This window comes from Gopherus evgoodei, chromosome 9 (assembly GCF_007399415.2).
Source record: "Gopherus evgoodei ecotype Sinaloan lineage chromosome 9, rGopEvg1_v1.p, whole genome shotgun sequence".
In the NCBI taxonomy this organism is placed as follows: Eukaryota; Metazoa; Chordata; order Testudines; family Testudinidae; genus Gopherus; species Gopherus evgoodei.
The window spans coordinates 70068160-70095213 of record NC_044330.1 but is presented as its reverse complement, the minus strand read 5'-3'; the positions used below and the strand labels follow the sequence as shown (position 1 = coordinate 70095213).

Here is a 27054-nt window from a genome sequence, read left to right as displayed (position 1 = left end):
CCCTTCTTACCAAGCTCCAGGAACTCCCTCCCAGAGCCAGCCCCTCTGAATGACTAGTCCTGACACCACCGACAGCAGCAAGAAAACCTTTATTAAAACAGATGGCCCTTTGTGGTGAGCCTTGACACAGTAACCAAGCAGGCATTACAGTGCATCTGCCAGTACAAAGACTGCCCTCCCAGATAGTTGCTTGATGTGGATTTTAACTCATGCCCTAAAATTTGCCTTTTCTTTCCTCCAAGAGGGGCTGTTGCTCTCTTGGTGGGCACTGTTTTTGACCCCCACAACATTTTGTATTTTTAATGAATAAATCTGTGTAAAATAGCTGGAGCGGGTGTGCTGGGCAGAGGGAAGGGCTTGGCGGGTGTGTGTGGGGGGGCAGAAGCAACAGTAAGGACTAACCACCCACAGCATAAGGGGCAATAGACCACCACCCCTGCGGAGTCCTGCAGCTCCAGCATGACCGATACTCAGCTACCAGCTCAGATCAATAGCATGCCTGCTCTCAAGAGGAGACAGCATGTGGATGTTTGTTTCAGAGCCACCTCCCCCAGGGGAGATCAGCACAGCGCTCTCTGAGCTGCTTTCCCCTGTGCCAGTGACACAAACACCATAGCCTGATCAGAGCACAGTCCTGGAACAGGCTGAGGCTTGTTTTCCCCTCCCCACACCAACCTGTGTCTCAACAGCACTGGGTATTCTCACGCTCTACATAGCAAATATTGATTGCTTAGGCTCATGCAGCCTCTAATTTGTACAGTCTGATTCTATCTGCACCATCCGAGGAGGACAGAGAAGGGGAGACAACAGTGGAAGCTATAGATGGGGCAATCAAACAAACCACATGGGAGATGTCAAGAAACTAAGAAGAACAAGTTTTAAAAGCACTTAGCCCCTGCAAGGGGGGAGACCCTATGGAATTCAATTCTAGCTAAGTTAGGTGACAAAAACCCTTTACATAAAATAAGCTGCTGCCAAGAACAGGCTGTTAGGCTGAGCCTGCTGAAGACACAATTAGCTTTACTGCTACACAGGCGAAAGCCAGGGCCTGCTCCCACTCCCTTAGATCCTACATGTGGCCCTTGCTGGTGCCGTGGTTTTGGCTTTGTCGCCTTCGCCTGGTGCTGCCTTGCTAAAGCTGGTTTCAGGCCCAGCGCCCAGACTATGGCTATGCTCCTGGCTTGGCCATGGTGGAGCGGAGCTGTAGTGTTCCTTCTGCCCAGGAGCCTGGGAACTGGAGCATCTTCTGCCACAGGCTCACCTCCTCTCCTGTGGAGTCCATCCAGTCCACCACCTGGCCCTTACTCATACCTGAGAGAAGGGGAGCGACAGAGGTGAGTTACTACAGTGCACAGCCCCGTTCCCAAGCTCTGGGCACACAAGAGCAGCCTCCACTGCACAGAAGGGGTGCTGGGAAACGGACCAGTGGTAGGTAATGATGGGGACTGCTGAATGTGAGCATGGTGCCCAAGGGATTTCATCTTCCTAATTAGGCATTCAGCTTCACTGGATGGGGAATGGGATTGTCCAGGGCAAAGCTGGGATGGAGGAGAGAACTTGGGTGACCCAGCCCACCCATTACATTCTGGTACTCCCCCCCCCCCCCAAGAGAGCAGGGACAGCCCCACCAACAACTGAGACCAGGGGACAACTCACCATTCCCAACTCCCAGCCTGACTCCTCCCAGGAAGTCATTGCTGGACAAAGGCTCGCGGTCCCAGACAGTCAGCTCCAGACAGATGTGCTGCAGGTCCTCTGGGCTGATGCCATTGTAGACAAAGGTGTGGTTGTAGTGAGGATTCAGCGTCTTCTTCATCACAGGAGTCTTCCTCTTGGTGGCCTTGTTTCGGAGCGGCAGCAGGTAGCTGTGGGAAAGACCCTTATATAGTTAGCAACTCCCCCTCACAGTGCCCCCCCTCCCACCTGAGCAGAAGAGACCGTGATGGCTCAGGAGATTGGTAACAGGCTAGGGCATTTCAGACAGTGAGCCCGCCAAGGCAGGGATCAGCTCTCCTCTAGAGCTGTAGAGGACTCAAACAAGTGGGGTTAGGGCCCCAAACTACAGCAAATACACCCAGTGCTGAAGGGACAGCTTTGGATTTGGCCAAGTAATTTGCATCCGATAGTAGTTCAGTGACCCTAGGGAAGAGGCTGTGTGACTTCAGTGCAGCTCCAACACATGGGTGTCAGTTCTGGACTGTGAACATAAGAATAGCCATAATGGGTCAGACCAATGGTCCATGTAGCCCAGTATCCTGTCTTCCAACAGTAGTCAATGCCAGGTGCTTCAAACAGAATGGACAGAACAGGGCAATCATCAAGTGATCCACCCACTGGCATCCAGTCCCAGCATCTGGCATTCAGAGATCTTCTGACACCCAGAGCATGGGTTTGCATCCCTAACAATCTTGGCTAAGAGCCACTGACGGACCACTCTTCTATGAACTTATCTAATTCTTTTTTGAACCCAGTTATACTGTTGGCCTTCACATCTCCTGGCAACAAGTGCCACAGGTTAACTGTGCGTTGGGGGAAGAAGTACTTTATGTTTTAAACCTGCTATTAATTTCATTGGGTGACCCCTGAGTTCTTGTGTTATGAGAAAGGGTAAACAACACTTCCTTAATTACTTTCTCCACATCATTCATGATTTTATAGACCTCTATCATATCCTGCTCCTTAGTCATCTCTTTTCCAAGCTGAATAGTCCCAGTTGTCTTACTCTTTCCTCATATGGAAGCTGTTCCATACCCCAATAATGTTTGTTGCCCATCTCTGTACCTCTTCTATTTCTAATATAGTACTTCAAATGTTGGCATACCCTGGATTTATATTGGGGCATTATATCTGGTCTTACCTATTCCTAATTGTTCCTAACATTGTTAGCTTTTGTTTTATTGCCGCTGCAGATTGTGGATAGTTCTCTGAAAACATCTGCTCAATGACTCCAAGATCTTTCTTGAGTGGTATGAACTAATCTCAACACCACCATTTTGTACGTATAGTTAGGATGTTTTCTGACAAGCATTACTTTGCATTTATCAACACTGAATTTCACCTGCCATTTTCTTGCCCATTCACCCAGTTTTACGAGATCTCTTTGTAACTCTTCACAGTGTGCTTTGGACTAAACTAACTTGAGTAATTTTGTATGGTCTGCAGACTTTGCCATCTCACTGTTTACCCCTTTTTCCAGCACTGGCCTGAAGACAGATCCCTGGAGAACCCAGCTATTTACCTCTCTCCACTTTTGAAAACTGACCATTTATTCCTACCCTTTGTTTCCTGTCTTTTAACCAGTTACTAGTTCATGAGAGGACCTTCCCTCTAATCCCATGGCAGCTTACTTTGTTTGCTTAAGAGCCTTTGGTGAGGGACCTTGTCAAAGGCTTTCTGAAAGTCCAAGTACACCAAGTCCACTTGATCACCCTTGTATAGATGTTTGTTGACCCCCTCAAAGAATACGAATAGATTTTGTAAAATCTATTAGCAATTCATTTGTGCCAAATAGCGTTGACTCTTTCCCAACAAATCATGTTCATCTGTGTGTCTAATAATTCTGTTCTTTACTATGTTTTCAAGCAATTTGCCTGGTACTGAAGTGCGGCTTACCGGCCTGTAATTGCTAGGATCACCTCCAGTGGTGCTGGAACTAGAGGTGCTGCTGCACCCTCTGGACTAAAGTAGTAACAACAACCCAAATACATGGTTTCCATCATCAGCACCCTCCCCGCCCCCACTATAAAAATTGTTCTAGCACCCCAATCAATAATGGACCCTTTTTTAAAAATTGGTGTCACATACATTATCCTCCAATCATCTGGTCAGAACTGATTTAAGTGATGGGTTACATACCACAGTTTGTAGTTTTGCAATTTCATATTTGACTTCCTTCAGAACTCGGGTGAATATCATCTGGTACTGGTGACTTATTACTGTTTAATGTATCAATTTGTTCCAAAACCTCTTCTATTGACCCCTCAACATGGGACAGTTCCTCAGATTTGTCACCTAAAATGAATGGTCAGGTGTGGGAATATCCCTCATGTCCTCTACAGTGAAGACCAATGCAAAGAATTAAATTTTGCTTCTCCACAATGACCTTGTCTTCCTTGAGTGCTTCTTTAGCACACTGAGTGTCCAGTGGCCCCACTGATTGTTTGGCAGGCATCCTGCTTTTGACGAACTTATTTTGTTATTCATTTTTAAGACTTGCTAGTTGCTCTTCAAATTCTTTTGTGGCCTGACTAATTATACTTTCACACTTACTTTCCTCAGTAGGATTTGACTTCCAATTTTTAAAGGATTCCTTCTTGCCTCTGTTAGCTTCTTTTACTCTGTTTAGTCATGGTGGCCTTTTTTTTTTTTTTTTTTTTGGCACTTTTACTACTCTTTTTAGTTAGCGGCATACATTTAATTAGAGCCTCTATTTTAGTGTTTTAAAAAGTTTCTATGCAGCTTGCAGGTATTTCACTGTTGTGACTTTTCCTTTTAATTGCTGTTTAGCTAGCTTCATTTCTGTGTAGTTCCCCTTTCTTAAATTAAATGCTACTGTTATGGGCTTTATGGTATTTCCCCTCCTCCTCCCCAAGGATGGTAAATTTATATTGTTCCACTGTATTCACCCCTTGGACCAGATCCTGTGCTCCGCTTAGGACTAAAGCAAGAATTGCCTCTCCCCTTGTGAGTTCCAGGACTAGCTGCTCCAAGAAGCAGTCATTAATGGTGTCTAGAAACTTTATCAATGCATCCCATCCTCTGGTGACGTGTTCCCAATCAATATAGGGATAGTTGAAATCCCCCATTATTATTGAGCTAATTTATTTTTATAGTTATAGTGTCTCTAATCGCCCTAAGCATTACACATTCTGGTCAAGTGGTCGGTAGTACATTCCTACTACTATATTCTTATTCATGCATGGAATTTCTATCCATAAAAATATTTATGATACACAGTGATTCATTTAAGATTTTTCCTATGCAGCAGAACCCCATTTATTCAACCATCCATTAACTGGCTGTTTGCATTAAATGAACAACCAACACAGACCCAAAAGCAGGCAATCTCTTCTGTGGCTGCTAGATGGTGCTGCAGCCCTGCACTCTCTCATTCTCCAAGTTATCCAAATTTTTGATTATCTGAGCTGGCCTTGGTCCCAATTAGATCAGATAAACGGGGTTCTGCTGTATTTGACTCTATGCTTTCTTTTGCATATTGTGCCAGTCCCCCACCAGCACAATATATTCTGTCATTTCTATATATTTTGTACCCTATTAGTGTCCCATTGACTGTCATCATTCCATCAAGTTTCTGTGATTTTATATCAATAGCTTCATTTAAAATACCAGGCGCTCCAGTTCACCCATCTTCGCACTGAGATTTCTAGCATTTGTATACAAGCACTTAGAGAATTTGTCAGTTTTTAGTTGTCTGCCTGCACATGATGTAATTGAATGAGACTGTTTCTCTTCAGTTCCTGCCTGCAATTCATCAACTTCTATCCTCTCCTCTTTACTACATATGGAGAATCCCAATTAATAGCTCCCTCCTCCCCCCTGGGAAGTCTGTGTGGTTATATTGGCTTGTGACTTCCATCCATGCCCATGAGCTAGAACTCGCCTCTCTCTGCTTCATAGAGGACCCCTCTGTGGCCAGGCACTGGGAGGAAGTCTGTGAACCACGCTGCGCTTCTCTTGGCGACAAACTGCAGATTTCAGCTGAGTTATGGATGCTCAGCACTTCTGAAGCACATGGCGCAAGCTGCTCCAGGCCCCTCCCATCAGCATTTAGGACCTTTCACCACAACAGGAGCACAAGCTTATCAGCATAAACACACAACCCTCAACCCCCGTCCCAACAGCAGGCAGCTGGGAGAGGGTTGTGGACAGAGAGGCCCATTCATTTCCAGGCCCCTGGGTCACTCCACCGCAAAGCATTATCCAGGGTCTGTAGGTGCCGTCCATCTACGCTGTAACTGGCATGGTTCCGACACACTCACCCCTTGACAAAGCTGTCAGAGGTCCCTCCAGATTTGGCAGCCATGAGGTTCTTGGCCTCTTTGATCCAGACCTGGAGTTCGCCTCCTTCCTCCTGTTTGCCTGGAAGAGAAAGTCTGAATCATCCATGTTTTCAGCCACAGCTTCTCTCCAATCATGGGACGTGACCCCCTCTGCATCACTCCACTGGAATCAAACATAAGCCGCTTGTCTTCACTTGCAAGACTCTTCACAGTCAAGCTCTCATTCACTATTGAGCCATCAATCCTCACCTGCAGCTGGCCCATGCTGCCAGCTTCCATCGCTCACTTATTAAATTTGCAGACAAGCCCTTAAGTGCATTCTCCCATGCTGCCCCTCATGCTTGGGAGGTGCTCTCTGTAAACATCTGCAAAGCTACTTCATTGTCCTCCTTCAAAACTTACCTTAAAAGTCTCCTTTGCCGTGATGCCTACAGAAAACCTGACAGCGTTAAGGCTGCTAGTCTGCAAGGACCACTGGATGTTATGTGGACTCCTTGTGCCCCTAATTATCTGTATCCATCTGTCGTTCCTTGACTTATACTTACATTGTCAACTCCTCGGGGCAGGGAGAGTATTGTTGTGTGTTTGTACAACACCTAGTACAATGCAGGCCTGGTCCACAACTGTGGCTTTTAGGCACCAAGGTAATACAAATAAATAGAACTGCTGGCTCACTGAATCTCAGAGAGGCTGGCACCAGACATCCTCATCTGTAATAGATGGACAGGTTCCAGCATGCTGTGTTTTACCTGTCCCTGAATTGCCTGGTCCAATTCAAGCTGGGTCCTGGATCTTGGGAGAACTGTCCCACAACATAAGACACGGGCAGCTGATCTGCTCCAGAAACAAACCAGATGCAGATTGCCAATGCAGCTCTCTGCTCAGAAGAGTTCCAGGAACCCTGCTCTAGCTTGCATCAAAGCTTTACTGCAATAGAAGCCAATTACCATTCAGGCTGAATCTGCATAGCAGGAAAGCCTAACTAGTAGCACTGCTGAAATAACCATGGATCAGAGTCACATTTCAGAGCTGAAGGTTAAATTATTACAGCTGCTTGGTCCATTAATGGATTAGCTTCTTCCCGAAAACAAAACGCAGTTCCTGTTCCTGGGTGAGCTCTGGATGTTTGGAGACTGGGATTACATACTCGATGCCAGTGTGGATTAGCATCTGGATCTGTTTTCACATATTACCTTATGAGCTGAGGTTCTGCAGCAGCTCAGACACTCACCCTTTTTTCCATTACCTGCCCCTGGGTGTTTGGAAGATGGGATGTACTTCATGGAAACAACCAACTCTCCTCTGTACTGCTGGGAGCCAGCAGAGTCAGCACCAGCCTGAAAAATGGGTAAATCTTAAATTATTACCACTGCAGTCTTGTCTATACACTAATGTGCCCCAGTTCAAAGGCTTTGTTCTTTTAAAAACCAGTTTAATTAAATCAGTGCAGATGTGTGGACTCAATATGATTTTTACCAGATTGATCATAAAGACAGACATCTAACTGGTGCAAACCCCACACAGACACTTCTTTTGTTTAACTATAGATAGGTTTCTTATATTGATAACCAGTGCAAGCTGGTGTGTAGATAAGGCCTTACTGAAGGTGCTGTCACTCAGACAAACATTCTCAGGGTGGGGCTCTCCCAAAGGTCTCCCAGAGATCAAGGAGAACTGGACTCTTGCAGAATCCCAGACAGCTGGAAGCTGAGCCACCTCTACTGCTTGTGCAAACACAAGTTTGCCATAGATTCATAGACTCGATGACCTCTCAAGGTCCCTTCCAGTCCTAGAGTCCAGTCTCCTGCCCTCATGGCAGGACCAAAATACTGTCTAGACCATCCCTGATAGACATTTATCTAACCTATTCTTAAATATCTCCAGAGATGGAGATTCCACAACCTCCCTAGGCAATTTATTCCAGTGTTTAACTACTCTGACAGTTAGGAACTTTTTCCTGACGGCCAACCTAAATCTCCCTTGCTGCAGTTTACGCCCATTGCTTCTTGTTCTATGATTAGAGGCTAAGGTGAACAAGTTTTCTCCCTCCTCCTGATGACACCCTTTTAGATACCTGAAAACTGCTATCTTGTCCCCTCTCAGTCTTCTCTTTTCCAAACGAAACAAACCCAATTCTTTCAGCCTTTCTTCATAGGTCATGTTCTCAAGACCTTTAATCATTCTTGATGCTCTTCTCTGGACCCTCTCCAATTTCTCCACCTCTTTTTTGAAATGCGGTGCCCAGAACTGGACACAATACTCCAGTTGAGGCCTAACCAGCGCAGTGTAGAGCCATGACAGCAGCTGTTCCACAGTGCCTTTCTAATGGCACTCACTGGCCTGCAACAGGATTTGGATCAGGTCCACAGAAGTCCATGGGAGAAAACAGTCTTGGATCTTCCCAGCAGAAGAGATGATGCCAGAGTGTTGGCACCCTGCAGCAGCAGAAATCTACACCACCTTATGAATGTTCATGGACTCCTCTGTTGTCACATAAGGCAGGTGCACTAAGCAGACCCAGAAAGCCAGACTCAGTCAGAAGGACTTTATATGACTATGGATATATTGACTGACTTATTCAGTAAGTCCAGATCTCTGAAGGTTTATGTGGCAAGTGTCTTACTTTATAAAATAACCAGGTGTCAATCACCCTCCTACGAAGCGGACTGCCTGCTAACGTTCATTTCTATATACAGACTGATGGCCCAGAGTGCTAAGACCCCCTGAGTACATACTCATGTGGCTAGGTCGTACGGCCATCTGTGTCACTCCAGCTACACTGCTTTTTTCAAGCGCCCTCTTGAGCAGAACTAGCACACGTACATCTATGCAAGCTGGGAATCACCTCCAGTACAAACACAGACATACTCTGTGAGGGATCTGTGTCATTATGTTAGAGGAACGAGAGCACCTCCCACAGTAAAAGGCACTGGCCAGACTAGTGAAGAGCACTGGTCGGGGGAAGTTCACATCTGCTCCAGAGTCACTGTCCTTACTGGGAGGAGCTGTGGTAGATCAGATGCAAGAGCTACAGAGGCCATACCTTGCCATGCAGGGGGAGACGCTCTTCCAGCTGGCTCTCAAAGTTCCAGGAATCCATCGGGATCTCCACCTCTCCCAAGAAGGTGTTTCGGCCAAAGCGATCATGGTGCCAGACTGAGAACTGCAAGGTTCTTGTGAGCAGGAGGGACTTGCTGATCTCGTACTGTGAAGAGACGAGACCACAGAGCCAGGTGAGCCAGTGGTGGCTTCCCAGAGCAGCTAGGACCATACCTGAAGCTTTCACTATGAGAAAGAGATGTCCCTTGGCACTCCTAGGAAGACTGAAATCCTCCCACCTCCTCCCAAGAGCCTAACTAGTATGTTTGACTATTGTCGCATACTCCTTTTCTCTTCAGGGTTTCACCACTGTGAGGAAGGTATCAGGCAATGGCTGCCCAGCTGCACTCCAGGAGTCTAGCCACACAGAGGAGACAGGTACTCTGGGTCCACAGCAGAGACTCCAAAAGCTGCCCACAGAAAAGGAAGGGCAGATTCTGGGAAGCAGGCCCAGGAGCTTACATGATTTTTATACTGAAAACTTGAGCCTCAGCAAGTCTCCAACATGTAGAACTAAGGTACGTGCACACATGCAAGTGGGCTGGACACCTCACTACCTGCTTTGCCCCAGCAGCTTCAGGTGTGTTCACTTGCTGTGTGACTAATCCAAGCCCCACGGAGGAGCTGGGCCTGCACATACCCATTCTAGGGACTCTCTGCACTGGGCAGCCCTTGCCTCCTGGGGGAGTGGGAAGCACCTTTAGGGTAGAGGTCTGGAGGCTGGGGAGCAGAGAGTTCTGCTCAGTCCATCTCTGAGCACAGGCCTGGCCTCGGGCAGGCACAGTGGAATTGCTCACAGATTTGGGGATGAAAGTTACTGAAATAGGAGACTCCAGAACCACTGGAGCTTTCTGGATTCCAAAGCTTTAAGTGCTACCCTCTGTCCTTTGTGCTCCCTGCATTTACTTATATCGGCTGCAGCACAAACTCCGCAGCAGAAGCCAGTAAGCGAAGGATGCATTTGGCAGCAATCCCCTGCTGGATCCACACGGCTTGGATTTAGCTGGCTCCCTGCTCAAGTGACTGTACTGCCCTCTGGTGACATTGCTGTGGCTGGGAGGGGCCACAGAAAGCAACGTTTCAGAGATGGGAAGGGTGCTCTGAACAGGAAAACGCCCACCCTCTGGTGATAGTGGCAGGATGCTAGGCAAAGCAAGCAGAGCAGGAGAGTGATGTGTCTGCAGGGAGGTCATGGCAACCCGACACACAGTTCAGGGCTTTAGCTATGCCTGGCCAAGTCACCACGGCAACAGGGCTACAAAAAAAAAAAAATGCAGTGACATCAGCAAGACAGCCTTGCACAGAGAGAGACTGTCAGTTATCTAGGTCCCCGCCCCAGTGCTGGGAGCCTCCTGCAGGATTTTCAGAGCTGATTCTGGTCTCCTTGGGAAATCAGCATCCCTCGCCCTCCCAGCAGCCCCAGCAGAGGTCCAAGAAGGAAGTGGCTGTTTTTACTCCATCAGTGAAGCAAAAGGATGAAGCAAGGTGCGTCTGGTGGTGAAGCCTCCCAGTCCTAGGTCTTATGATTTGGGCCAAGCATCTGCCTCCCCAACTGAGCTTGTGATGGAGCTCTCTTTGGGGTGGGCAGGAGACAGCCAGTAATCCCTGCCCCAGAGCTCACCTTGAGCAGCTCATTGTACAATGGGTTGACACTGTTGCGTTTGATGGTTGTCTTGCGTTTGCCTTGCCGGGATTTATCAGGCAGGAGGTACGTCTTCACGTATCTGGAGTAGGCAAGCAGGCAGTGTCACCCATTTCACGGGCATCTCCTCAAATCTAGCATGTACTCCTGCTCTCTGCCCTCCACCTGCCACCGCCAGCCACACCTCTGTTCCTGGATGGCAGCTGCCCATCTCAGACTCCTAGCACAGGAGCTTGCCTAATCAGTATGGCAGCACGTAGTGCAGGACAAGTCCAACCCTCCCCTCCGCAGTAAGGTCAGCACCTGTGGCAGGCAACCCCCCATTCGTCCAGCCCCATGTCCATATCCCGGGCCAGAGGAAGCTTGCTCAGCACTCACGGATTGGAGCGCTTTTTGGCCTCATCGGCATAGGCCAGCTGGCGACACTCCTTCACGTGGATGAACAGAGTCTGAGTCTTGTGCTCGTAGCTCAGAGAGAAGGCAATCTCTCCTGTGACACAGACATTGCCGAAGTCACCAGCTTCGCTGTAAATGCTGACCATGCTCCCCAGCGTGCTCTGAAAGTCATGATCCTAGTAAGATTTACTAGCATATTTCCAATTCCTCCCCCCATATTTGCCCTCCTGACCACTGGATTGGAGTCCCCTTCCTCCAACCAGTTTGCTGTGGTAAGTACTCAGCACTTTTCACACCCTCTTGCAAGCTCTATCAGAGAGAGAAGCTCAAGCTGAAAGTCTAAGGCAGAGTTTGGCACAGTACCTAGCTAACTCTGTGCTCTAACCACGAAACAGTTCTGCCTCCCCGCTTCCTAACCCCAATCCTCACTCAAGCATGTCTTCCTGCAGTCCCGGGGTGGGGAAGTGGCAGCAGAGCCAGAGGGACTCTGGTGGCAAAGCCAGAGGGGGGGATTTGATAGTAGCCTTCTACTACGTGAAGGGGGGTTCCAAAGAGGATGGAGCTCGGCTGTTCTCAGTGGTGGCAGATGACAGAACAAGGAGCAATGGTCTCAAGTTGCAGTGTGGGAGGTCTAGGTTGGATATTAGGAAACACTTTCACTTGGAGGGTGGTGAAGCACTGGAATGGGTTACCTAGGGAGAGTCTTCATTCTTAGAGGTTTTTAAGGCCTGGCTTGACAAAGCCCTGGCTGGGATGATTTTGTTGGGGATTGGTCCTGCTTTGAGCAGAGGGCTGGATTAGATGACCTCCAGAGGTCTCTTCCAACCCTAACATTCTATGAGTCTATGACTCACCGAAGAGGTGCCGCTGCGCATGCTGCTTCTGGCCGTCCTCCGGCGATGGATCTCCACCAGGTTGTCAATGTCTTCCTCTTCCTCATCCTGCAACAAGGGATATAGCCATCCATACCAGCTGGAAAACCAAGGCAGCTAGACCCTCCAGCAGCAACCCTGCCAGGGGGAAGCAGCCTCAGCCACTATGGGTACATCTACATAGCAATGAGTCCCAGAGCCTGGGTCAATTGACTCAGGCTCCTGCTACAGGGCTAAAGATAGCCATGTAGACGTTCAAGGCTCGGTCTGGTGAAACCTGGCAAGTTGGGAGGGTCTGAGTGCCTCGGCTTAGGACCAACCCTCAATGTCTAAATAGCCATCTGTAGCCCTACAGTGCAAGCCCGAGTCAGTTAAGCCAGGTTCTGAGATTCGCTGCTGTGGGGTGCTACTTGCTGTGTAGACATACCTGAAGGCTTCTCGCCCAACACCCAGTCCCATCAGGTGTACTCGCCTTGGACCGGGGGAAGATGCCCTGAGCACAGAGGAGACCAGTGACCTGACTAAGTTCCTCCCCCCCAGCCCCAGAAAGCTCATTCAGACAAGATGTGAGACTAGAGACCCGCAGATGTGCAATAGGGTCTGAGCTTCACTGGAAGTTTAGATAACAGCATGGTAATCTGCAGCTGAACTGAAATGGAAGAAGGCCAGGTGGGGAGCAACTCCCCCTCGATCCCATGGGCCTCAGAGAAAGGTGGCGTGAAGGAGAAGCCTCCCTCTGTTAAGCAAACAAGTTGATGCAATGCAGCTCAATAGGCTCTCACCACTTCAGTTTTGAGACCTGGGACCGACTTGCTTCTGTCTCCCATGGAGCTGCTTTCACTTCCCAGCTCCTCCGGGCGCAGATCAATCACTGACTTGGTGTAGTCTGTGTCAGAGACAGGAAGGTGAGATGCCTCCAATCCCAGCTGTTAGTACAGTGCTAGCACACTGTTACAGGCGTATCTAGTGCTCGCTCATCTACTGGTCAAGGTGTGTTACAGAAGTGGAGAAGCTTCGCTATTCCCCTTCTGAGGGCGGAGGAACTGAGGTGGGGTGAAGTGACTTGTCTAAGGTCACTCAACAGGTCAGCAGCAGAGGCAGGAACAGAATCAAGGTATCCAGACTCAGCCCTGCACTTTGTTTCCCAGAGCACAGCTGCCAGGGTCCCCAGGCAGGAACTCACCTGCAGGCCTCAGGATTCTCCTGGGGTTCTTCTTGAATATGGTTTCATTCTCATCTGCGGATACTGCACCATGGCTCCCCACACGAGCCTCCTATGAAGGGAAAACAGGCTGTTCAGAGAGGGGGAACTAGACTGTGTATAACCCCCAACCTCACAGGGCAGGAGAGCCCAATCACTGCAGCGGTGGTAGCGGACACGTACACTTTCTGAGCCAGAGGGAGTAGTGTCTCTGGAGCGGGTGGGGATGGGCAAGGTGGATACGTTGGAGCCCACGGGACCAGGCCTTTGCTTCCCCTCTTGGAAAGCGACAGTTTTATCCAGGGAGTTTCTCCTGCAGACAGTAGAGGAAAAAGTCAGACTAGCTCTGTATCCATCCAGCATGAGAGCTCTTTTGGGGGGAGTCCGCCTAGCAACCGGAGTTAGCTTGCTTATCAGCCAATATCTTGACTCTCTCAACAAGCATTGGAACAGCCTTCTGAGTAACATTAGAGTGTCTCCATCTACCAGCACCATGTGCTAAAGGAATGAGCAGGGGAAGACATGGTGGAATCCTGCTTACCCAGTGTAAGATTTAAACACATTTTCCCCTAGCACTGCATTTTGCACTTGCCACTCTGCCTGCATCACAGCCAGCTCAGAGTTATCTACTCTTCAGGCTGCAGCAGCACTGCTCCCAGTTCCTCTCGTGGCTCGAGGCCTTCTGGGTCTATCAGGACTTAACAGGCAGCTGAGCACCAGCCTGTTCAGCACATGGACCGGAGCAGCCATGGGCTCTAAAGGGACCAGGGTTTGGGAGACAGCTGTACCAACTGGAAGGGGAGGGGAGCAGCATCTAGAACAGGTATGGGAGTCATCTCCCCATTAGTGTCTCTGCTAAGCATTTCTGGAAAGTGGGATCCCAGCTCACCTTCAGAAGCATCCCTAAAGCATGCCCCTTTCCTCCTACTCCAAATCTTTAAAGGACCCTCCATCTGCCCTTTGAACCATTTACTTAAGGAGGGGGAGGCAGGGAGAAGACAGCAACACAGGAAGTGGGAAGAGCCAAGCACCTGACCACTCCTGTTGACAGTTTTGGGGCACAGGAATCAATCTCTAACCTGGATCTGACACCTGTGCCAGCGACATTGGGTCTGTACCCATCCAGACTCATGTTCTCCATGGACTCGGTATCACTCTTCCCATCTCGGGGGTCCAAGGCTTCAGGAGACATGCTGGGAAAAAACAGATCTGTCCCTATGGTAGGAAAGGCAATTCCAGACTGCAGTGCAGGAGGCCCAACCCCTCCTGAGAGACAGGGAGATCCAGGGTGTCAGCCACTATGCTGTATGGCAATATGGGCCTTTGGGGCAACTGGCAGCACTTTGATTTTTGCTGCACAGGGCCTAGAAGAAGATACCAGCCCCTGAACGCAGCCATTTTATTTATAAGGGCAGGAGATAGGTTTCAGATAAGCAGAGCCACGTGGTGGATTTGTAGGTCAATAAGAGAAGGGTTTGATCAGATTTGACCTGCATCAGAACACCACCACATTGATCATGGGAGAGCTGGATCGGCTTGGAGACCTGTTGCAGCTCTCTGGAAAACTCCACTGGAGGGTTGGGTTACACAACAGCAAATCCTCATCTAACAGCATCAGGAAGGGGCCTGGAAAGGAGCATCAACAAAAAGAGGGAGCTTTAAAAAGGTCTGGTCTATTTTAGCTGTATACGGTCTCCATAAAACAGAGTGGCATTACCAGACAGCCATCGTAATTTACATTTTCATGCCATCACCCAGATAAGCCACTTTGGTGCCAGATATCAAAGGGGTAGCCATGTTAGTCATTTATGTGCCAGAAAGCATAATGGGCTGGGATAACACCCATCTCCCATGGTTCCTCTTTTAGGACAACAGATTCCAGCTCAGCGCCCCGTGGCCGAGGGATGGTATCATTCCCACTGCAGGCAACAGAAGGACATGGTTGATCATATGAAACGATACAAGAGGTAGAATATCACATAAAGCCCATGGGACACAAGCATAGCCAGCTGATCAAGTGTAACCAACAAGCACCAAAGCATCTCACCAACAAGGGGAGGGTATCATGCTGGGGGCCTTCTGGCTGAATGAACAGGGCAGGAGCAACAGCACTGGTTTGGCCCTTCTGAAATTCATGGTTCTTGGCCAGTCTTACATCACACCTTGAAGTGATTTTCTAATACGCCCATCAGGCATGGTATCTGACTGTCTGTGCGAGGGAAATTGGGAGTGACAGATAGCCCAGGTCCCCTGCCCCAGGGCTGGGAGGGTAACTGAGGAAGGAATCTTCCCCAGTTTATTTGCCAAAGCCTAGAGATCCACAGTCATCTGCTGTAGCATCCGACAGTAAGACTCACTCTGTGCCAGGGGTTCTCAACAAATTTTTTGGTTACCTCAGAGTGCAGCCACCAGCTCTTGCTGGATGGCCACTCTGACAAACCTGTTTCTCTGCTCCTGCCTCCCACAGCTCTTCAGTGAGAGCCTGCCCCGGGGAAAGCTGGCAGCCTGGCAGGAATGGGGGAGCTGCCTAAAGGAGTGCCCCGGGGACCAAAAGCCACAGCTGCCTCCAGCACTGCACGAACTGACCTCGTGTGTCTCCAGATGTGCTTGAGGAAGTTGCACGGTGCAGGGCACTGATTCCTGCTGGTGGCGCCAGCACATACACCAAGGCAGCACGGCTCACTGCCTTTGGTACCAGCTACTCAGGGGAAAAGCTGGGCACTGCTTTGCCCCCCACCCCAATCTCCACCCATGGTTTGGAGGCTGACATGGCCGTATTTGAGAAATGCTGGTCTATGCCCTCTACAGCTACCAGCCCTCTTCCCATTAGAGAGAACATCTTCTCAAAGCCCACTGCTCTGCCTCATGCACATGGATTTCAGGTCATTGCGTCCCTGAGAAATCTGAGGTGAATGCAGGGAAGGTGGGATCTAGTTCCCTCTTTCTGCAGAGGCTCCAACAGAGGACACCTGCAGGATGGACTCAAGACTCACCTGGACTCCTTCTGTCGCTCCTGGAGATTCTTCTGCTTTGCCATGGGGGAGTCTTTTGGATCGTTCGACTGTGCCTGCTGGAGAAGGGTTTGCCCCACTGTCTCCCTTTTGTTGGCTGGAAGAATATAAAAAACAATGCCAAGGCAACGAAGATGGCAGGAGAGCAGCCCAGGAGGGGTAGCCTGCAGAGACCTCAGGCATCTTATTTCCCCATCAAAGTGCTAACTCTGACATCGCCATGAGCAAGAAAACAAGTGCCTCCATCCAACCTGGAGGTCCCCCTGGGGGGAAATGGGGCCTGTGTCCTTGGCCTCTCCACATGGAGGCCGTCAACTAGGCTGCATCCCAGAGGTGGTTTTTTAGGATAGGGCCCCTCCCCACCCAGAGCTTGGCTGTTCCTACCTGGAGGTTTGCGCCGAAGGGACATTCTCACTATGTCGCTCCCCGGCCCGTTTGCAAAGCGATTGATTCTTTGGTCATAGAACCAGTCACCGGTTGTCTTCTTCAGCTCTCTGCAGGGGAAAGAGACAGTGAGAGGTCATTCTCACCCTGTGTAAGGTCAGTGTTCTCTGCTTCTTTTACTCTACCACCCTGCAGGACGAAATACTATTGGAGCAATATAGATGACCATGGCAATTTTAGGATGCAGATGCATAGAAAGACAAGATCTCAGCCCCAAAGAGCTGTCAGGCTGGCCCTGGGCATGCAGTCCCAAAAAGGCCTGCATACACTGTCAGCAAGGAACAGACACAGGATGCCTGGTGCACCGGCCACAGGAAGCTCTCCCGGTGTGAGCAGCAGCAGGAGAGATGCTGCGGAGCTACAAGTGGGCGAGGGACAAGGGACACAGGTAAGGCAGGGCAGGAGAGGAGAGAGGGGTCTGTTTTTCACCACTGAAAGCTTGCATATTGCCAGCTTGGTGCAGAAAGAGAATGGGAAGAAGGGCGTTGGAGGGGAAGACTCATAGCAGAAGTGCTCGGAACAGACTGGGAGGGAAGAAGAAAGGCTGGACTCCAGGGTAGGTGGAGAGTGGAACAGCTGTGGTAAGAGATAACCAGGACAACAATCAGCAGAAATAGAGGACGGACGGACGGGTTTTACAGATGTCGGAGTAAGCCATGAGGTCTTTGAAAGAGCCTTACTGTGTGTGGGAGCAGGGGAAAAGAAGAGCAGGATGGCACCCAGGTTGCAAGCCTGGCAACAGGGAGGATGAGGAAGGCAGGCATGATCTGGGCAGAGAAACACACTTAGCCTGAACTCTCCCCAGGGAAACACTCACGCTTCCTTGGTGCAGACTTTACAGCGCCAGGTGCTGTTGATGCTGTAGGAGCGGCAGTCCCGACACACCAGGTGGTTGCAGCCGCGGCAGCTGTTGGCCTTGGGGCTCACCCGGCCCAAGCTCTGCTGGCACCGGGCACACGTCCTCTCGCTGTAGCGCTGACTGCCCCGCTTGGCCCCTTTGCGTCGGATCTCCAGCAGCTCATTCTTCAGTCGCCTGTTCAGATGCAAAACCCAGGAGCAGTTAAAAACCACACTGAGCCCTGCGTCGATGCTGCCTCTTAGAGCAAGTCAGGACAGGGCAGCCACCATTTACCATTTAGGAGGAACAGAACACAATACCAGTAGGGCAGCTAACTACAAGACCCATGTCCATCCCCACCCTGCCATTTACAGGCAAAACTCTACCAGCCATCAAGGAAGCAGACTGCAGCTGAAGACTGAAGGAAAAAAAACTCTCTCCTCTACCCAGGCTCTCACCTGACCCTTCTCTCCTCAGCCTTGCGGAGCTCTTCATCTCGCTGCAGGACTTGCAGGATCATATCCCTTTCTGCCTCCGATAGGAAAGACAGATCCACAGCCTCCGACATGGCTTATCCCAGGAATTGCCTGCCTTTTCCTGAAAGGATTCCTCAGAGCTGGAGCTGGAGCAGCTGGATTCCTCAGAGCTGGAGGCAAGTTAGCAAGTTAGTACAATCAAGGGCAACACTCCTGGGTTCTTCTAAGCCCCTGTGCACTCGCATGAAGCAATAACTCATTGATAAGTCCAGGTGGCCATTAACTGCCCCTGTATCTACTCTGCCTCAATGCACTTTGTTGGTCCCATCTCACAGCAAGGCTGTGGCGAGTCCCTGCATTAGTCACTAAAGCATGATCAGCTTCATCCCTGTGCCCAGCCTAAGAGCATGCTGCCTCTGCTGCCCTCCCAGCACTAAATTACACTGCCTGTTCAGAGAGTTCAGTGTTTTGGAAGCTCTTAGCCCCCTGCATGTGGGCTTAATGAGCCCCCATGGGAACATCCAGTGGCTGAGTCGTTCCACCAACACACCTGGAGTTTCCTGCCTGCATCCAGCACTTGCAGACAGACCCAGCCTGGAAAGGGGTTGGGCAGTGAAAACGAAACAGGATGGATTAGAGTTCAGAGGTACAGCGTTGCGCCTCCCCTACTGACACAGGCCCAAGTGTCCAGGCACAACAAGGCTTTGTGAGCTGCAGACCTCTCTAACCCCAAGGAAGTAAGGCTACTGCAAGGATCTTGGAAGCACAGGATGTAGGATCTGGCCTACGAGGCTTCCCTTGGAGCCCAGAAGAGGCAGGAGAGCAAAGAGATCAGGCCCATCGCTAAGCTGCCATGAGCGGTTGCTTGTAGTATTTCTATAGAGCTTGGACCATATCTAGGTCACTTTTCCAGGTCCCAGCTCAGCCCATCGGGGTCAGATACACCACACAAGAGCCTTAAAAAACAAAAAAACAAAAAACAAAAAAAAAACAACACACCTGTCCCTCCTCCATCTCAGGAACAGGCTCCTCAGGGCTCTGAAGCACACAACAGCAAGCATATGCTGCTGCCAAAAGCAGTACTGCCCCTGCCTTGTTCACCTAGAGCCTTGCACGTTCATTTCCTGGTCTGGACCCCAGCTATCTGCAGTGATGAATTTGCCCCTACTGCCAGCAGGAAGTTCACACTCCCTTGATGCTGCCCCTGAGTGACCTTCCTGCCTCCTAGATGACATCACACTCATTGTTATGGCTAAAGATGTGCTGTGACTTCTCAGGACAGTGGGAATCAGGGACTCCCTAGGAGCAGGAGGCCAGGACTCCAAAAAGGAGGTTGAGAATCTCATTGAGTTCTAGCTCAAATGTGTTGGGGTTTGTTTTGGTTCTGTTATTTTTTAAATACAAAAGAAAGCCAACCCAGGCCTTAGGATTTGCCTATGAATTAACTCAAGAGAGCACAGATCAAGACAGACCAATATATTAACCCCTGTGCTATTTTCAAACTGAAGACACTAAGCAAAAATAAGTCACATATTGGAATTTACTGTACCTGGTGTGACAAACTTCTAAACTTGTTTATATAGAGAAAAAATCTGCACCAAATATCAACTATGGACAAAACCCCATCTTGTAAACCGCCTCTTTAGGGTACACCCCTACCCTGATATAACGCCACCTGATATAACATGAATTCAGATGTAATGCGGTAAAGCAGAGCTCCAGGAGGGCTGGGTTACGCGCTCCAGCAGATCAAATCAAGTTTGATATAACACAATAAGATTTTTTGGCTCCTGAAGACAGCGTTATATCAAGGTAGAGGTGTACTTAGGTTCCAGGTTTTGCTTGACCTTTAGTTAAAGAGCCACCTCTACTAAGCAACTCATCTTTGCGGGCTCCTTAGTCCCATTTTCAGCCTATTTAACAAGATTTGGGGTTTTAAAAAAGACACCATTCCCATTGTGATGGGTGCAGTGCTAAAGACAAAAAGCCAAGGGATTTGGCCCCAATGTTTTGTTTCTTCATAAAAAATTATTTTCACAAAATTCTGAGACGACAAGAAATACCGCCTGGAGTGTTTAAAAAGCATCACCCTCTGGTTTACAGTACTGTGCTAATATATGTGAGAACTGGAAAGTGAAACTGAGCAGCATATCATTGTTCAAGCAGAACGACATGAAAAACCGTTACCATTACATTTTTAATAACCCAAGATGTCCTTTATTTAGGTTGCTAAGAAAGGTAACATATGAATTTTAAATCGCCCATGTTCCTTTAAATGGCCGTGTTCTACAAACATGCAACAAGGTAGCATCTGGGTTCCAAAGGAATGGAGAGAAGAGCAACAATGAGAACAAAAGCAATGGGGAATATTAGTGGGCTAATTGAAGTCACTACCAGTACTTTATTCAGAGCCTCTCTGAAACAGTCCCTCAGCCCCATGTCAAGGAGTAAGATGCATTTCTTACTTCAGGACTTGCAGTAAGTTGGTTACAAGTCTTGTCTGGATACCAGAGTGATTGACACTTAGACCATCCAGGAACAAGCAAATAATGACACAGTCTCTCAGCCTGCACCCAGTCAACATGCTTATATACGCCAATTCACTTCCTACTCAGTCACCATTATCAAGGCCTACCCAGAATATATGCCTCAGACTCTTAGCCGTAGAAATAGGAGTACTTGTGACACCTTAGAACTTCACTCCCCTAATGGTTAGAAACCTTCGTCTAATTTCAAGTCTAAACTTCCTAATATACAGTTTGTACCCATTCGTCCTCGTGCCTACATTAGTACTAAACTTAAATAATTCCTCTCCCTTCCTAACGTTAACCCCCCTGATATATTTATATAGAGCAAGCATATTCCCCCCGCAGCCTTCTTTTGGCCAGGCTAAACAAGCCAAGCTCTTTGAGTCTCCTTTCATAAGGCAGGTTTTCCATTCCTCGGATCATCCCAGTAGCCCGTCTCTGGACCTGTTCCAGTTTGAATTCATCCTTCTTGAACATGGGACACCAGAACTGCACACAATACTCCAGATGGGGTCTCACCAGCGCCTTATATAACGGTACTAACACCTCCTTATCCTTGCTGGAAATACCTCGCCTGATGCATCCTAAAATCGCATCTGCTTTTTTAACAGCCGTATCACATTGGTGGCTCATAGTCATCCTGCTATCAACCAATACCCCAAGGTCCTTCTCCTCCTCTGTCGCTTCCAACTGATGCGTCCCCAACGTATATCTAAAATTCTTATTATTAATCCCTAAGTGCATGACCTTGCACTTTTCACTATTGTATTTCATCCTATTACTATTACTCCAGTTTACAAGGTGGTCCAGATCTTCCTGAACAGTATCTCTGTCCTTCTCCGTGTTAGCAATATCCCTCAGCTTTGTGTCATCCGCAAACTTTATTAGCACATTCCTATCCATATCCAAATAAGATCCCGGTGGTCTATAGCACACCCCAAGCACTATCTCAGGGGAAGCTCTAGTTGCTTTTTTACCCAGTGTGATTTTTGCCCAGACAGACTTTGTCTTATCCATTCCATCGCTTCTTATTTCATTACAGTTAATCTCAACATTGATGTACAAGGCTACTCCACCACCTTTGCCTTTCTTCCTGTCTTTTCTAAACAGCACATAGCCTTCAATACCTGTACTCCAGTCATGAGTACTATTCCAACAGGTTTCTGTTATCCCTATAATATCCGGTTTCACTTCCTGCACCAGTAGCTCCAGTTCTTCCATCTTGTTACCTAGGCTCCTCGCATTAGCGTACAGACATTTTAATTTTTGGCGTTTGGCGTCAGTGACATTCTTTCCCCCATGCACGCACCTTCTACCACCAGCATCACCCATTAATCTGGTTTCTACTCCACTATTCCTCCTTGGATCAATTCTTTGGTCCGCAAGGGTATCCCCTCTCACTTTGTTTACTTCCCTCTCCAGGTTATATTCCAGCGTGGAGATCTCCTGAACATCTCCCAACCATCTCCCCCAACTTCCTAGTTTAAACCTCTCTTGATGAGGTCGGCGAGCTTCCATCCTAGAATTCTATTTCCCTCCTTACTTAGATGAAGTCCATCCTGAGCTAACAGTTGTCTATCCGTAAACGCTTCCCAATGACCGTACATCCCAAAGCCCTCCTTATAACACCAAGGCCTGAGCCATCTGTTGATCGCCATAATCTTGTCACTCCTTCGTCGCCCTGCTCTAGGAACCGGCAGAATCCCACTGAAGATCACCTGAGCCTCAATTTCTTTGAGCGTCTTCCCCAGTCTGGCATAGTCCTCCTTGATACAGTCCAGCGAGTAACTAGCCGTATCATTCGTTCCCACATGAAGGACAATCAACGGATTCTTTCCTGCTCCCGCCAGGATCCTATTCAGCCTCAGGTCCACATCCTGTATCTTAGCCCCTGGCAGACAGCACACCCTTCTGTTCTCCTGATCAGGTCTAGTTATAGGCCTGTCTATTCTTCTCAGTAAAGGGTCTCCAATCACGTAGACTTGCCTTTTCCTGGCGACAGTGTGATTCTCCGGTCTATCCCCCACACCAGCTGGCCGCAAGTCCTCTCGATTTGTATTTGCCCTTACAATCCTCCTAGGGCTCATACTTGGTGTCGCCTCCATTGACTCCTCCCCTCCTTCTGCAGGACTAGCTGCTCGTCTCTTTTTCCTTGCCCTCCCTCCTTCAGCAGCCTGCTGTGCTCCATCTTCATTTTCCAATTCAGCAAACCTGTTCCTGAGTTCTGTTTCTCCATCGCTGGCCCGTCTTTTCCTCTGCCTGGTTCTCCTAGTCACATGCTTCCACCGTCCACTTTCCTCACCCAGCAGCCCCTTGAAGTATTTTCCATCCTGATTTTACAGAGATGATTTTTACCTTTCTTTCTTTAATTAAAAGCCTTTTTTTTCTTAATACCTGATTGATTTTTCCTTGTTTTTAGATCCAAGGGGATTGGATCTGGACTCACCAGGGACTGGTGGGGGAAAAGAAGGGGGGATGGTTAATTTCTCCTTGTTTTAAGATCCAAGAGGTTTGGATCTGTGTTCACCAGGGAATTGGTGAAGTCTCTCAAGGCTACACAGGGAGGGGAAAGTTTTGTGGGGCAGGGAGTGATCCAGACACTGAAATTCTGGATGGTGGCGGCAATACCAGATCTAATCTAGTAATTAAGCTTAGAAGTGTCCATGCAGGTCCCCACTTCTGTACCCTAAAGTTCAGAGTGGGGGAAGGAACCTTGACACACCCTGACACTCATTGCAAGGGCCTCTATAACCCAGGGGTTAGAGCAGGGAAGGGTCACCACTTGAAGATGGAGTGTCCACACTCAGACTAGGAGAAGGACCCAGGACAGTGGAGGCTGTTTGCAGATGCAAAAATATTAGCCCAGGAGCTACATGCAAGGAGGTCAGCCCCAATTCCCCTCTCCTTGTGCAATGTCCTCTTGTACCCAAGTGACCATGAAGAGAAAGAATGAAGCTGAACAGGTTGAGTAACCTCTTGTTTCTGACAGAGTGAACTGGCCTCCCAAGGGAGATTCACCTCCTCATATGTTCTCTGATCACTATACTTCCAACTCCTCAGGCTTTGCTTCTCTAGTGAAGTGGGGAGGGGCTGAGGACAAGGGAACCAATCAATGCACCCTCCAGGACAGTGCCAGAGCAAGACTCAGACCCGTAAGTACCCACCCACTTCCACCTCCAAAGAGCCAAGAGCCGTGCGATCCCAGTCCTGGAGGGCCACTGCTTTTTATTCTCTTGTAGCTACACAGCCCCAGGGCTACATGCTGGCTTCCCTCTAACACAGGGGGAAACTAACCAAGTATTTGGCAGTATCTTACTTACTCACAGTGTCTGGGACTGTCAGGCTTTCCTGTATGTGGAACTGCATAGGAAAGGCTGCCAGGGGGCACCCTGCAAGAACCCTCCCTCACCTACCTATCACCTGCCTTTTTAAGAAGTGCATAAGCTCTGGAACAAGTCTGGTTAATACAGAGGGAGTGCTTACCTCTTTAGATTACATCTTCTTCTAACCCACTCTACGTTACACTAGCTGGACTTTAAACTCTCACTTCCCAGCATGTAACCCATATCCCTAAGAACACAAGAACAGACCATTGGTCTGACCCAGTATGGCCATGTAGCCCACCATCCTGTCTTCCAATAGCAGCCAATGCCAGATGCTTCAGAGGGAATGAACAAAACAGGGCAATTTATTAAGTGATCCATCCCATCATCCAGTCCCAGTTTCTAGCAATCAGAGGTTTAGGGCCACCCAGAGTATTGGGTTGTGCCCATGACCATCTTGGCTAATAGCCACTGATGGACCCATTTTTCACAAATGGGTCTAATTCTCTTTTGAACCCAGTTGTACTTTTGGCCTTCACAACATCCCCTGCCAATGAGTTTCACAGGTTGACTTCCACAGTACACCCCTACCTCAATATAACGCCACCCAATATAACATTAATTTGGATATAATGCAGTAAAGCAGTGCTCGAGGGGGCTGGGGCTGTGCACTCCAGTGGATCAAATCAAGTTCAATATAACATGGTTTCACCTATAACCTGGTGGGATTTTTTGGCTCCCAAGGACAGCATTATATCGAGGTAGAGGTGTACTTCCTTTTGTTTGTTTTAAACCTGCTGCATATTAATATCTTTGGGTGACACCTGGTCCATGGGTTATGTGAAGGGGTAAATAACATTTCCTTATTCATGACTGGGGTGGAGAAAGTGATTTTATAGATCTCTATCACATTCCCACTTAGTTATCTCTTTTCTAAGCTGAACAGTCCCAGGGTTTTTAATCTCTGCTCACATGGAAGCTGTTCCCTCCCTCCACCTTCTCCCCACATCCCCGCTTCCACACCATCTCTGGATTGGGCCCCCAAGTTCAAGCTGCCATGCCAAAGGTTACAAGAAAGGAGTTAGCATGGAAAGCGACTGCAGGGTGTGAACTGAAGCTACCACCCCCTTCTCTAATTTACACCTTCTGGCCACACAAATTACACCAACTACACTCTCTCTCTCTGAGATCTGTACATGTAAATGAAACCACATTGCATCACCTTACATACTCTGAAATCGGTCTGTCTCCAGTGCTCTACACACAAAGAAGCACCTCTGCAAATGGGAGAGAAAGTATTTTCAAATGGATAAAGGTTTTAATTAGGAATGTGACTCACAGATGAAGATTAGCAGGATCTAACAAGTGGAGAAGGTTTCAACACAACAGTCCCATAGCTATTATTCCACATGAATGCCAAGCAATGTCCAAGCACGTAAGAGAAATACAGCCTCTACCTCCGTATTTATAAGCCCACTTTCTTCACAACAGGATGTGTGCCTCAGGGAAGCAAATGAATGCATCCTCCCACCACCAAGATGAAGCAGGGAACTGAGTTATTAGAGTCATGGTCCTTTCCTGTGGCAGGAAGCCTGGGACTGCTGTGCAAGGTTCTGGAAGGCTCTCGAGCGCAGAGCTGGAGACAAACTCTCCCTCCCAACCAAACACAAGTTGCAATCCTTCCTCTCTCCTCCTCACTGATCTGCCCTGAGAGCTGCAGACTGAAGGTTTGGGAGTGGGAGCAAATTCCTGACCAGCTTAAGCAGTCAACTGCCAGGCAACCTGACCCAGACACCCCCCTCATGCCCACCACATGACAAACTCCAGCCATGCACTACTATGCGGCACACCCCCAATCTACCCACCACCGCAAGGGGTTTGCTACCCGCACAGCAATCCCCAAAAGCTTGCTTACCACACACGCTCCAGAACTGGCATCTACACTCTGCCTCTGCTGTCCCAGCTGTGCTGTTACGTAGGAAACACGGCTGTAGTAAGCCAGGCTCTGCTATCCGAAAGACAAACCTCTTCAAGAATGCCAGGAAGTCAGGATCACAACCAGCAGCCCGTCCCAGCGAGCTGGCCTGGGGCCAGCACCCCAAGTAACACACAACTCGGCGGTGTCCGGGCTCCGCCGATCGCTTAGCCCGGGAAAGCCCCTGGCAAGGCAAAGAGAGAGTCAGGCCATGGCCAAAGCAGGAGCTTCTTTCCCGCAGCCCCTGAGCAGCAGCGTCTCAGCAATTGCCCGGACTGGGGGACACCCCGCTCCGGCACAGGGACCGGCCGGCACCCACGTGTCCCCGCTGCCCCCAGCGCCGGGCACCGTCAGGACTGGGCGCTGGGGCTGCAGACGGCGAGTGTCCAGGCCGCCCCCTGCACGCACCGCGACCCCAGGCCCGCCCGCAAGGACCTGCCTGCGGACACCGCCCCGATCCGCCGCTGCGCCCCGGCACCGCCCGCTGCCAGCAGCCGCAGGGAATAGGGGGCTGAGCGGAGCCCGGGGCGATACCTGCGGCGTTACCCGGCCCAGCCCGGCGGCTGCACCAGGCTGAAACTTTCACCCCGCGTGGGCGAGGCCGGCTCCTTAGCGGGGCCGCCCCCCTCACCTGCTCCCGCCCTTAAAGGGACCGTGCCCAGCCGGAGAAGAGCCGCCGAGCGCACGCGGCCCCTAGCACCGGGGAGGGGGACAGGGAGGACACCACCCCCCCAAGGGCCTCCGGTGACGGGCGGGAAGCCTGCCCCCATTCCCAGCTCCACCGCCGCCCCTCCATGCCGCCCCGCAGCCCCGGTAATGCCCCCCCATCCTGAGCCACCGTCTGCACTGTTCCAGCCCCAGTAACCCCCCATCCTGAGACAGCACCTGCCCTGTTCCAGCCCCTCAGCCCAGGTAACCCCCATCCTGAGCCACCCTCTGCCCTGTTCCAGCCCAGGTAACCCCATCCTGAGCCACGGCCTGCCTTGTTCCATCCCCATCCCGCCCTGGTAACCCCCCATCCTGAGCCACCACCTGCCCTGTTCCAGGACCATTTCCACCCCCCTCAGCCAACACCTGCTGTTCCAGTCCCACCTCCAGCTCTGCAAAGGCATCTCAGCCATGACGATGCAGCATCCGCTTAGAGTTCCAGGGATGGCATCACTTGGCATCAGATATCAACTCGGCATAGCTTTACTTGGAGAGGAGACCATTCAGGTGCTCTGTACTCC

The 27054-nt window shown here is 49.6% G+C and overlaps 1 protein-coding gene across 3 annotated transcripts; it reads right to left on the bottom strand.

Annotated features, from left to right (window-relative positions):
- Nucleotides 1-71: 71 nt before the first annotated feature.
- Nucleotides 72-27054, bottom strand: SYTL4 (synaptotagmin like 4). 3 transcript variants are annotated; one of them, XM_030574292.1, is made up of 18 exons: nucleotides 26918-27054; nucleotides 25766-26009; nucleotides 17982-18169; nucleotides 17503-17718; nucleotides 16626-16735; nucleotides 16224-16338; nucleotides 14310-14423; nucleotides 13414-13543; nucleotides 13213-13303; nucleotides 12812-12915; nucleotides 12012-12098; nucleotides 11140-11318; nucleotides 10741-10843; nucleotides 9064-9225; nucleotides 7252-7357; nucleotides 6000-6099; nucleotides 1657-1865; nucleotides 72-1311 (listed from the first exon to the last, which is right to left on the bottom strand). In XM_030574292.1, the coding sequence occupies exons 3-18, from the start codon at nucleotides 18089-18091 to the stop codon at nucleotides 1169-1171; spliced, it is 2079 nt and encodes a 692-aa protein (XP_030430152.1). In that variant the 5' UTR covers nucleotides 18092-18169; nucleotides 25766-26009; nucleotides 26918-27054; the 3' UTR covers nucleotides 72-1168. The 3 variants fall into 3 exon arrangements, with proteins under 3 accessions (XP_030430152.1, XP_030430151.1, XP_030430153.1); XM_030574291.1 differs by lacking the exon at nucleotides 26918-27054 and adding an exon at nucleotides 26360-26438; XM_030574293.1 differs by lacking the exons at nucleotides 10741-10843; nucleotides 11140-11318; nucleotides 26918-27054 and having other exon boundaries at nucleotides 25766-26187.